The following is an 11,827-nucleotide window of genomic DNA, read 5'->3' on the forward strand; positions in this document are numbered from 1 at the left end:
GGGAGTCCAACAACATAGCCATTATGCCAACTGCTAGTCCCTCCATCTTTTTCTTATGTGCACTGATTGTTACGAATTTCCCTCTTATGATTGCTTTTGCTGTATCCCATAAATTATGGATACTTGTGTACTCATTATCATTGGTTTCCATGACTCTTTTGATTTCGGACTGTATTTCTTCAGTAGTTATGAGTCATTCAAGAGTAAGTCACTTAGTTTTCATATGATGGTATATTTTTGTGTTTTTTTTTTTTTTTTCTGAAATTAATATCACATTTAACTCCATCATGGCCAGAGAAGATGCTGGATTAGTTTCTATGCCTTTGAATCTGTAAAGGCTTGTTTGGTGCCCTGTTGTGTGGTCAGTCTTCAAAAAGGTTTTGTGTGGGGGTGAGAAGAATGTATATTGCATGGTTTGGGGGTAGAGAGTTCTATAGATGTTTGTGAAGTCCATTTGATTTATGGTATCATTTAGATCCCGTATCTCTTCACTTATTGTCTAGATGATCAATCCAAAGGAGATAGTGGGGTAGTGAGATCCCCAACAATTAGTGTGTTGCAGTCTATCTCTCCTTTTAGATCTAGCAGTCTTTCCTTTATGTATTTGGGTGTTCCCGAGTTGGGTTCATAGATATTTATAAGCATTATATCTTCTTGATGAATTAGGCTTTTTACTACTATATAGTCTCTTACAGTTTTTATAGTAAAGCCTATTTTGTCTGAAATCAGTATCATGACTCTACCTCTTTTTTGGTTTCTGTTTGCATGGAATATCTTTTTCCAGCTCTTCGCTTTTAGCCTAGGTACATTTCTTGTTGGCAGCAGATAGAAGGTTTCTCTTTTTCATTCATTCAGCCAATCTGTGTCTCTTGATTGGAGAATTTAATCCATTAACATTTAACATTATTATCTATATTTCTGGACTTGTCCCTACCACTAAGTTGGCCATTTTCTTGTTTTTTTGTTTTTTTGTTTTTTTTTTCCTCTTATTTCTGTCTGTCTTAATTTTCCTGGTATAGCAGTCCCTTCAAATTTTTTGAAGAACTAATCTCGTGTTGGTAAATTTTTTCAGGTTTTGTTTATCTGAGAATGATTTTATCTTTTTTCCCTCTTTGAAGGATAATATTGCCAGGTAGTGCAATCTTGCTATCTCAGTTGGAACTGTTTCTCTCTTAACACTTCTCATTCTTTCCGTGCTTGCATTTTTCCCAGTGAGAGGTCCAATGTTAGCCTGAAGGGATAACCTTTGTAAGTTACTTGATGTTTCTCTCTTGCCAGTTTTAGTATTTTGTCTTTATCTGTGGTTTTGGCCAGTCTAGCTGTGGTGTGCCAAGGAGAGTATCTTCTTGGGTTTTTTTCTATTGGGGTCCTTTGTATTTCTTGGGTCTGAATGTTTGAGTGCTTCTCTAGAATTGGAAAGTTTTCTTTCAGGATTTCATGGAATAGAATATTAATGTCCTTATTAGTTTTTTACTTTCTGAGATACCAATTATTTTGACGTTTAGATATTTAATGGTATCTAGTATTTCTTGTATATTGTCCTTATTTTATTTATTTATTTATTTATTTTTCTTTTTCCCAGTCATTTTGCTTATTTCTTCTAGGCCAGAAATTTTATCTTTCACATCTGCATTCCACCTTCTGCATAATCTACTGCTTTTAATACCTTTGAGGGAGGTTTTGATTTCCTGTATTACAGCCTTCCTCTCTAATAGTTGTTGGATTCTTTTTTATGGTGTCTAATTTTTCTTTTAAATAGTCAAAGTACTTACTCATCTCCTGGAGCTCATTGTCTCGCATCTTCTGGAATTCATGGTCTCATTTCTCTTGCATCTTATTTATTTTTGTCACTATGACTATTTTAAATTCTCTATCTGATATTTCCACGAGTTCCATTGTACTGTCTGTAGATGATGAGGAATGCTCTTTCCCCTTAGGGAAGAGATATTTTCTTGGTTTCTCATATTTCTTGTGCTTCTGTGGTGGTGGTTTCTGGTCATGTGATGAATTATATGTTTCTTACCAATTTCTGTACTATTGTCACTGGAACTGGGTATTCCAGTGGCCTCCTAGTTTCTTGAGAACAGGTTCACCTGGCGCTAAGCTGCAGGGTCTCAGCGAATGTAGAAAGTAGGGGTTGTACAGCATGCTTCAGGAATCTATGAAGTTAAATGAATGTATTTCTGAATGGGCAAAAGGCATATAGAGGTCTAAAGCTGTCTCCTGAAAGCAGTGGGGAGAAAATGGAGTTCCCAAGGCAATCTCAGGCCTCAGTCTTCACTGGTTTCCACTGCCACTGCCACTGCCATTGACAAGCAGGAGCTGGGAATGATGGCAGGGGAAGGAGCTGGAAGAGGGAGGGCTCTGTGGGACTGGAAGCTGTGAGGAGACAATGCTGTTCTCAAGGTGACCTCTGGTCTCAGTCCTTACTGCTTCTGCTGCCACCTGCCATCCAGAAAGCAGGAAGGATAAGGGGGGAAGGAGCTAATGTGCTTCTTAGGAGAAGCCATATTCCATATAGTGACTAGAGTTCAAATCCTTGCCCAGTCAGCCTGAAACACATCTGGCACATGTATGAGTGCTTAGGCTCTGACAGGCTGGAGGGCTGGAGGAAGCAAATTATGATGTAATCAGACCCAGTGGAGGGTGCTTTTCTCTCTGCCCCCTCCCCCTTACTCTCATATGTATGTGCATGCTTTTATAGTGAATATGGAAAAGAAGTCAGCAGGCTCTCTGAACATTATCTAGCATCTATTAAGTATTTACCATGTATCAAGCATTTTCTAGGATGTAATGATGAACAGGATAAAATCTTCATTCTGTGGACAGAGATACCATTTACCTAGAATGTCTTTCATAATCGCGGTTTTACACAGCCTCATGATTTCCCGGCTTCTATTTGACTGAAGAACTTCTTTTGTTATAAGATAGAAGCTGACTTCTCAGACCATGAGTCTTTAGACTTAAATTTTAAAGTCAGCTTTAAGGATATGACAGTGTTTTATTAGGTTATTGGGAAAGTCATGATGTATTTTTCTATGCAAAAATGCGTCATAACTTTCCCGACAGCCCAATATTATATCCCTCAAATATATCAGTTAATTCAAAATATTCATTTTGTGATGTTGCTTTGCCACTGTCATTCTCTTATTTACAAGGTGAATTTTTCTCTATATAATTTTATTTTATTTTTCATTGCTAGTGTACTTATGCACTTGCCAGAGAGAGACAGAGATGGAGAGGAAGAAAGCTCCCCCTAGTGGGATGTGGTCAGACCATAATCCTTCTCTATTTCTCCATCCTGTCAGGATTTTGAGCATGTCATATAAATGCACCCAGCATGTTTTCAAGCTGTTAGGGCTAGGACTGAAACCATGGTTGGCCTTTGCAGGATCTGACTCCATTAACCATTGTACTAGAGCCTGCCAGCCATATTTTATTTATATTAAGTAAAATAAGCACACTGTTTAGCTTGCACAAATTTAACTATCATGTAGATAGGTCTGTAACAAACTATATGTTAAATAATTCTACTTATAGTTATAAAACCAGTGATATTTTCTATTGGAAACATTTAACTCTTTTCATGTTATTTATTCCACATAACAGTGTTTGGCTTTATTTCATCATTTATGAAATCAAGAAATTGGTATAAATGATCTCTGTGATTCATTCCAGATTTAGCATTATGTATTTGATTCTAAAGTAAGCATTTAGAGATAAATGAACTTTGTGTAATATTCACATATTGTCACCATACTTAATTTTCTTACTGTCATCGATTTTCCATAGCATGCAATCTTTTGATTATGAATCTTATAATTACTACATTGGCAGAAGTCATTATAATTGTAATATATGAGAGTCTCTGATCTAATTTTTTAAAAGACTGAGTATAAGCAGAGTGCTTTGTGGCATAGGCATTGGAGACAGATTCCTGGTTTCAGTATTGGCCTTATCACTTTCTAGTCAGTTGAATTCAGTTAAGCCACCGAATATCTCTAAGTGTCTGTTTATTCCTCTATAAAATAGGACATGAGGCTGGCAGGTAGCATGGTGGTTGAGCTGCTGGACTCCGACATGATTGACCATAGTTCGAGTCCTGGACCTGGCAGCTTGCCTTCTCGCTTTCTCTCTTTTTCTCTGTCTTTCTCTGGTTAAATAAAAAAAATAATAATAAATAAAATTAAATTAATAATTCTTTTTAAAAAATAGGACATTAGTGCTACCTACCTACCTCAAATAGTTATAGTAGTGACTAAATGAGATAATAAATATACAGTTTTCTTGATGTAATATCTGGCATGTAGTAAGTACTTTATACATATTTGGTATTATATTAGTTTTAGAGGGTATGCTAAGTTACTGCTTAAAAGAAAATTAGAAATATGGTAGCTTGAATAAGGTAGAACTACATTCATGCACAGGTCCAGGTTGTCAGTGTAGTTCTGCTTCCTGATGTTGTCAGAGAACTTAGGTTCCTTCCATTCTGTTGTTCCACCTAGCCTGGCCCCAGCCTGGTACACTGTATATGGTCAAGCTCTCTTTGTCCTACTCTGCAGGAATGGGGAGAGGAACAAGCGCTTTCTTTCTAGACCACTGAGTCACAAATTGAATACATAGGAAGTTGTACAAATCTCTTGCTCACTTCATTGGTAAGATCAGCTGTAGTAGAATCTGGGAAGTGTTTTTCCTGGACAGTCATATACACAATTAAAACTCTATTTCTCTGGAAGAAATTCTAGTGTTTTTTTTTTTTCTTTTTAAAGAATTATTTATTTTATATTATTAATTATTATTATTTTAATTCACTAGAGAGGGAGAGTGATAAAGCAAGTTGTCAGATCCAGGACTCAAAACACGGTTGGCCAGGTGGGAATCCAGTGCCTTAACCACCACATCACCTCCTGGTCCCAGAAATTCTTCCTACACCCCTCCCCCTGCCCGCCTGCCCAGAGGTGTTTTTTTTTGGGGGGGGGCGGGTGTGTGTGTGTATAGGGTATGTGTACTGACCAGAGAGACAGAGAGAAAGAGAGACAGAAAGTGAGAAATCACCCCCGGGGGGGAGAGGGGGAATGGCTGTGCTACAATCCCTTCTCCTCCATTCTCCTCTCAGGATTTTAGACATGCACACATATGCGCCCAGCCTGAGTTTTAAGCTGCCAGGTCTAGGATTTGAACCACTATCCACTGTGTGGTAGTCCAGCAACATGACCATTATGCCATCTACTGGTCCCCATCATAAGTTTTAAGCCACCAGGTCTGAGACTTGAACTGTGGTCGACTCCTGGAGTCTAGTGTCATAACCATTATGCTATCTGCTGGTCCTGCATGCTGAAGGATTTTTATTTTGGGACTAACAATGGAATAGGTAAATTTTTGTTCAGAAGGAATTTAAAATATAGTCCTAGATAGGTGTACTTTAAATAATCCCAGTTAGAAATCACTTACCACTAAAAATAAAATTAGTATAAATGCACTTGAACTAATTATCGCTTCCCCAAAATAATCACAAAATTACCTTCTCTTTTACAAACTTTGCTTATGCATTACAATGATTTTTTTTGGGGGGGTAAGATTTTTCTTGTCTTACTATTTTTAAGGAATACATTCTCTATGTTAAGTGAGGTATAGCAGTAAAATCTTTTAGTATCTTAGAATTAGGTGAGACTTAGAGGTCATCTAGTGTAACCTAAGAGGTCAACTAGTATACACTACCTCTGTGTGACTGAATATCTTGTCAAACTGTCACAAGGTGACCATTCTTTCTTGTTTTGAACATTTCTGTGAATGGGAGTGCATTTTCATTACTCACTGTATGTTTGAACAGTTGTGCTCAACCTTATCAATAATGTCAGTGTCAAACTCTGCATGTGCCCAGAGTAGTTTTTGCTTCTCAAATTTTTGAGTCTTACCAACTGTCCAACTATTATCAAATTACCTAGATTTATAGAAATTTAGAGTTCTATCCTTCCATTGTAAATCATGATTTAGGAATTAAAAGGTCATTTTCTAATGACCTTTCATTTCTTTATACCCAAGGAAAAAATCTTTTCCATGTTTCACTGATACCATTCCATCCCAGAACAAAGCAGATGTTCAATAAACACATATAGAATTTCTGCCTATGCTGTTGCTCTTAAAGAAAGTAGGTGTTCAGGGTTTGAAGAATGATTTGGGATTACGAGGCTTTAAATAGCTAGGGATTTGGAGAACTGGGCATAAATCTGAAAAGCCAAAGGAGACTTGGAGATGAGTAACATCATGAATTTGTTTTTACCTCACACTAAATAGAGATTCATTGGAATGATTAATAAGAGCAAGGTGCATGATGGCACAACCAATACTCTGTGATCTTGGGGGACATTTGATCTTTTTTGTTTTTTTCTTTTCTAATTGCCAGAGGGCATGAGCATTGGGAGAAAGCACCCCTTAGCATGAGGTGTGGTCATGTAGCAAGCCCATCTCTATTTCTCCATCCTGCATCCATAAAGTGTGTTTTTCAAGCTAGGACCAGGATTCACTGTATTCAACCATGGGGGGTCCAGCTCCCTTAACCTCTAGGCTATGGTACTGGCCTATCTTTTTTATTTTATGTGTGCAACATTTAGAAGTAGTAAATTGTGGTTTATAACATATCTTTAGAAATTGCTTCTGTATTTATATTGGGCCGTCAGGAAAGTCATGATGCATCTTTGCATGGAAAAACCCGAAAAATGGGAACCAGCAGTTAGCGTAATGGCTATGTCGCTGGACTCCCACATAGTCGACTGTGGTTCACGTCCCGGACCCGGTGGCTTAAAACTCACGCCGGGCGCGTGTGCGTGCATGCCCAAGATCCCGAGAGGAAAATGGAGGAGAAGGGATTGCAGCGTGACCATCCCCCCTGGGTGGTGATTTCTCGCTTTCTGTCTCCATGTCTCTCTCTGTCTGACGAGCGCACGCGCCCTGTAGTGAAAAACCTCTCCAAAAAAAAAAAAAAGAAAAAGAAAAAGAAAAACCCGAAAAAACACGTCATGACTTTTCTGACAGCCCAATAATTCTGGGAGAAATCTTTGATCCTTTAGGTGAAAATCATGAGAATTGTTTCTCTTAGTTTAACGGAGCATTATACGGTTTGTAAGATTTATTAGTTTGTTACTGCTGAAGCTGTTATCTTCTTCTATTCTAGACTTACAGCATATTTGAGAAATGTGAGAATAGTCCTTTATTTTTTTTCAGTCTGGCTTATTCAAATTCTTTATAGACATTACAACTTTATTTCTGTCTAGTGTATTTGTTATTCTGCCTTTCTAGGAGCTGTAAATAATGTTGACTAGATATGTCTTGTCTGGTATTAAAAATGATTAATGTGAGCTTGAAATCTAGGCTGCCCAATAGGTTATATATAACTTTCAGTCACATTCTGATATAGTGTTAGATATCGAGACAGAGAATGCCATATGAGATTCTCCTGGACAGTCTTAGATTTTTTTGACTTTTTCCATAATGAAAACCCAAAAAATTGAGATTTATAGGAAACTTACATTAAGAATTGCATATAGGGCCAGAAGGTGGTGTGGTGATTAAGGTGCTGTATCCCACATGGCTGACTGTGGTTCAAGTCCTGGACCCAGTGGCTTGATTTTTCACTTCTCTCTCTCTCTCTCTCTCTGTGTGTGTGTGTCTCTGTTTCTCTCTGGTAAGTGCATGGACCCTATAGCAAAAAGTTGTGTATAAAGGGTTAGAGTTGAGGTTTGTGGTTTATAGGCTTGAGATTTTCAAATCTTTTTGTAGTACAGCACACAATTAATAGACAAGTTTCTCTTTTTACCAATTAAGCAAAAGACACTCTACATTTTAGTTCTTTGCCCAAATTGAAAAGTATATCATATTTGAAAACTGGAGTAGCGCTGATTCAAATTAACCTTGTATAGTGACTTCACACATATCCTTTGGTTCAAGACATATGATTTAGTAATATATTTTGGTAGTCGTTGACCCTGTATACTTACAACTAGAAAAGGAACTATTTCTTACTGTGAATCTAAACCTAGAGGACTTAGACATGACCCTCTCTGTCATGCAGTTTTCCCTATAGGGACTTAAGTTCCAGAGAGTTTTCTTGTAGTAGGGGTTATAATTGTTTTAGAAGTTGTAGACCTTTTTTGACAATTTGATAAAAATTATAGGTATTTTACCTAGAAAAGTTCCTGTGTATACATCCACATACCTTGTATACAAATGGTATTTATTGACCTTTTGGAGGTTGTCCTTTTAAGGGTGCCAGGTTAAATATCTATGCCCTAAAGTTAACTTCAGCCCTGGAAAAGCAACTTAATATAACCTGTGGGATATCTGTAGCTGCTTTATCCTAGATGATCTTGTTTTCCTCTGTCAAGATTTTAACACTCTAACTCTGTAACAATTTGGACATAGAACCTTTCTAACTTATTTTTACAAATCTAATATATATTTTCTTTTTTATACATTTTTGTCATAGTGCATGTGTGCTCACCAGAGACAGAGACAGAGACAGAGAGAAGGGAAGGATAGCCACACCACAGTCCCTTCTCCATTCTCCCCTATGGATTTTGGGCATGCACAGACATAAGTTAAGTTTCAAGCTACTGGATTGGGATTCAAACTGTAGTTGACCATGTGGTATACAGCACCTTAATGACCATGCTACCTCTTGACCCTCTAGCATATTTCTTTAGTTTATGTTATTTTAACCTGTTTCTTTTTTCTTTTTAGATTGTCATCAGGCATGTATGCTCTCACCAGTGAGAGAGAGAAAGAAAGTGAGAAACCACCCCAGAAGGGGGTGGCTATGCCACAGTCCCTTCTTCTCTATTCTCCTCTCGGGATTTTGGGTACACATGCCCACATGCCCAGTGTGTTTTTCAAACTACTGAGTCTGGGCTCATACTGTTAGTCAACTATGTGGGATCCAACTGCCTTAACATCTGTGCCACCTGCTTACCCCTGACTTATCTTTTCTTGATCTTATGTAGTTTTACATTTTTGAGGTCTTAATCTGTTGTGTCGCCATTTTTTTTTTTTTTTTAAAGAATTAGGTATTTAGGGACCAGCAGATGGCATAATGGTTATGTCACTGAACTCCCATGTAGTTGACTGTGGTTCAAATCCCAGACCTAATACCTTAAAACTCACGCTGGGTGCTTGTGTGTGCATGTCCAAAATCCAGAGAGGAGAATGGAGAAGGGATTGTGGCATGGCCATCCCTCCTGAGGGGGTGATTTCTTTCTCTCTGTCACTCTGTCTCTCCAGTGAGTGCACACACCCTGTAGTAAAAATCTCTCTTTAAAAAGAAAAGATTTATTTATTTATTTCTTCTTCTTCAGTTCAACCAGAGAGAGAGCAAGAGGGAGAGTAAGAAAGCTAGCTGCCAGGTTCAGAAGCTCAACTGACTGTCTGAGAGTCCAGCTTCTTAACCACCATGACACCTGCTGTCCCCATGTCACTTACTTTTAAAGGGATTTTATTGTGAAAGAGAACAAACATATTGAAATGTTAATAAAACACAAATACACACTTTAATGAATAATTTTAAGTGTAACTATCAGCCAGGTCAAGAAGAAGAACATTGCCAAACCTCTGACAAGCTACCTGACTTCCCAATCAAAATACCCTCCTTTTTGGTAACCCAGAATCTGACCTTGAAGATAATTGTTTTCTTGTTATTCTTAATAATTTTACTACCTGTATATTTATCTCTAAAATAGCTTATGCTTTTTATGTTTTTGGAAGTCCTGTGTGTAGATATTTCTTGTATATCCTCTTTTTTGTTTGTTTTGCTTCTCTCTCAGTATTATGTTTATGTGTGTTCCATGTTGCTTCAGGTACTTGTAGTCCATTAATTTTAGTTCTGGTATTGTTTTCCATTGTATGACTATACCCACAGTTTGTTTATTTTGTATACTTTGATCAAGGTTAACATGGCATTTACCTAAGAGAACTTCTTTGATTTTGATTTGATGATTCTTTTTTTGGAGAGGTGTTTGCTATAGGGTGCGTGCGCTCACCAGAAAGACATAGAGAGACACAGCCAGAGAGACAGAAAGTAAGAAATCACTCCCTAGGGATGATGGTCATGCCACAATCCCTTCTCCTCCATTCTCCTCTCGGGATCTTGGACATGCACACACATGCGCCCAGTGTGAGTTTAAGCCACTGGGTCCGGGACTCAAACCGCAGTTGATTACATGGGAGTCCAGCTACATAGCCATTACACCAACTGCTGGTCCCTGGTTTTCTTACCTTTTATCTGCCTTTGGACAAATTCTTTCTCTATTACTACAGATGTCAAATATTAACTAGTAAGTTTGTGACATGTAGATAATTTAAAAGTTTATATAAGAGATTAAAGTCAATAATGAAGTTTTCTTTTCTTTTCTTATTTATTTTTTTTTTAGAGAGAGAGATTTTTGCCATAGGGCCCGTGCGCTCGCCACAGAGACAGTGTTTATTATCTATTATTTTACTTTCAAGAACTCCAGGCTGTAATATACTTTTCTTTTTCTATATTTTGCATATATTCTTGACCATCAGAAAAGTTAATTAAACAAATTTAGCAAGTTGTAGGTGCAAGGACTACAGCATTTTAATATACATATAGTTTATATTCTTTGTTTATTGTTAAAATAAACAGATAAGTGTTTTTGTTTAAACAAAGATCATAGTACAGAAAGGTTTAAAATGAAAAGTTAACTTTCTGTTTTTCAGTCCTATACCCAGTGTTAAATTTTTTGACTATCCTTCTTAGGGAAGAAAGTAATTATCACACATATACATATCCTTAAAAAAATTATATTGTTCTAGAAAAAAGTAATACATTTTTATATCCAAATCCTTAAAAAGGTATACAGTGAAATCTTGTACATCTTTTGTACTTTTTCTTTTTAAATTAGAAGAATTAAAAGTAGTAACAGTACTTCCTGCTCTCATTCTTCTAGACTAACTTTTTCCTCCTTGATTTACTACAGAAGGAAGAACTGTGGTAAACACTATATTTTCATATATTGGAAACCATAGGATTTATTTATAAGACATGATGAAATTTACTGAGAAGTCAGAACCTTAGATTGCTATATATTTGTATTGTCTTTTTCTTAGGCATTGTTGGAGACCATGTTTGGTGTAAAAGTGATAATAACAGGTGATGCATTTATCCCTGGAGAAAGAAGTGTCATTATCATGAACCATCGGACAAGGATGGACTGGATGTTCTTATGGAATTGTCTGATGAGGTATAGCTACCTCAGATTGGAGAAAGTTTGCCTCAAAGCCAGTCTCAAAAGTGTTCCTGGATTTGGTAGGTTATGTACATACTATTTTTAGTGATTCATTCATTGAATATGTAATATACACACCCTAAAACTATATATGTAATATATGTAATATATGTAATATACCCACCCTAAAACACCTTCTTAAGCTCTTCTTAAAGCCATTCCCATTTTTTCTTACCTGGCTAAAAATAATCCCAGTTTCTTTTTTGCCTTAGTGGATCTGTTATGACAGAAGACTTAAATTTTAATTTTTAAATATCTTGCTATGAAAGAGAAAACAAGCTAGTCTCAAGGAAGTGGATATAATTCCTGAGGACAACCACTTTGAAGAACATGAATTAATAGTTCAGTAGCTTTTGTAGATCATGCTTATGATTTAGGCCAGAAACTAGACTGTGCTAATCAGGTACTTGAAATTAATTGATTCATTCATATTCACCTAATAATTATTATTTGAACACTTATTGGTTCCAAGCATTACACTAGGTGCTAGTAATTCCTAACTTCCCTAATCTATAACTTCATTTATATAT

At 36.8% G+C, this 11,827-nt stretch overlaps 1 protein-coding gene across 2 annotated transcripts in view; it reads left to right on the top strand.

Annotated features, from left to right (window-relative positions):
* Positions 1–11,827, top strand: part of LCLAT1 (lysocardiolipin acyltransferase 1) — a 163,602-nt gene that overhangs the window by 60,466 nt on the left and 91,309 nt on the right. Inside the window, exon 3 of one of the 2 annotated variants that reach the window (XM_006168524.3) lies at positions 11,119–11,317. The exons of the other annotated variant lie outside the window; for it this stretch is intronic. Within the exon in view, the coding sequence (XP_006168586.1) occupies positions 11,119–11,317 (199 nt within the window). The remainder of the gene's footprint in view (positions 1–11,118; positions 11,318–11,827) is intronic. 2 annotated transcript variants of the gene reach the window in all.

The sequence above is a fragment of the Tupaia chinensis genome, unplaced genomic scaffold (assembly GCF_000334495.1).
Source record: "Tupaia chinensis unplaced genomic scaffold, TupChi_1.0 Scaffold145860_1, whole genome shotgun sequence".
Classification (NCBI taxonomy): domain Eukaryota; kingdom Metazoa; phylum Chordata; class Mammalia; order Scandentia; family Tupaiidae; genus Tupaia; species Tupaia belangeri.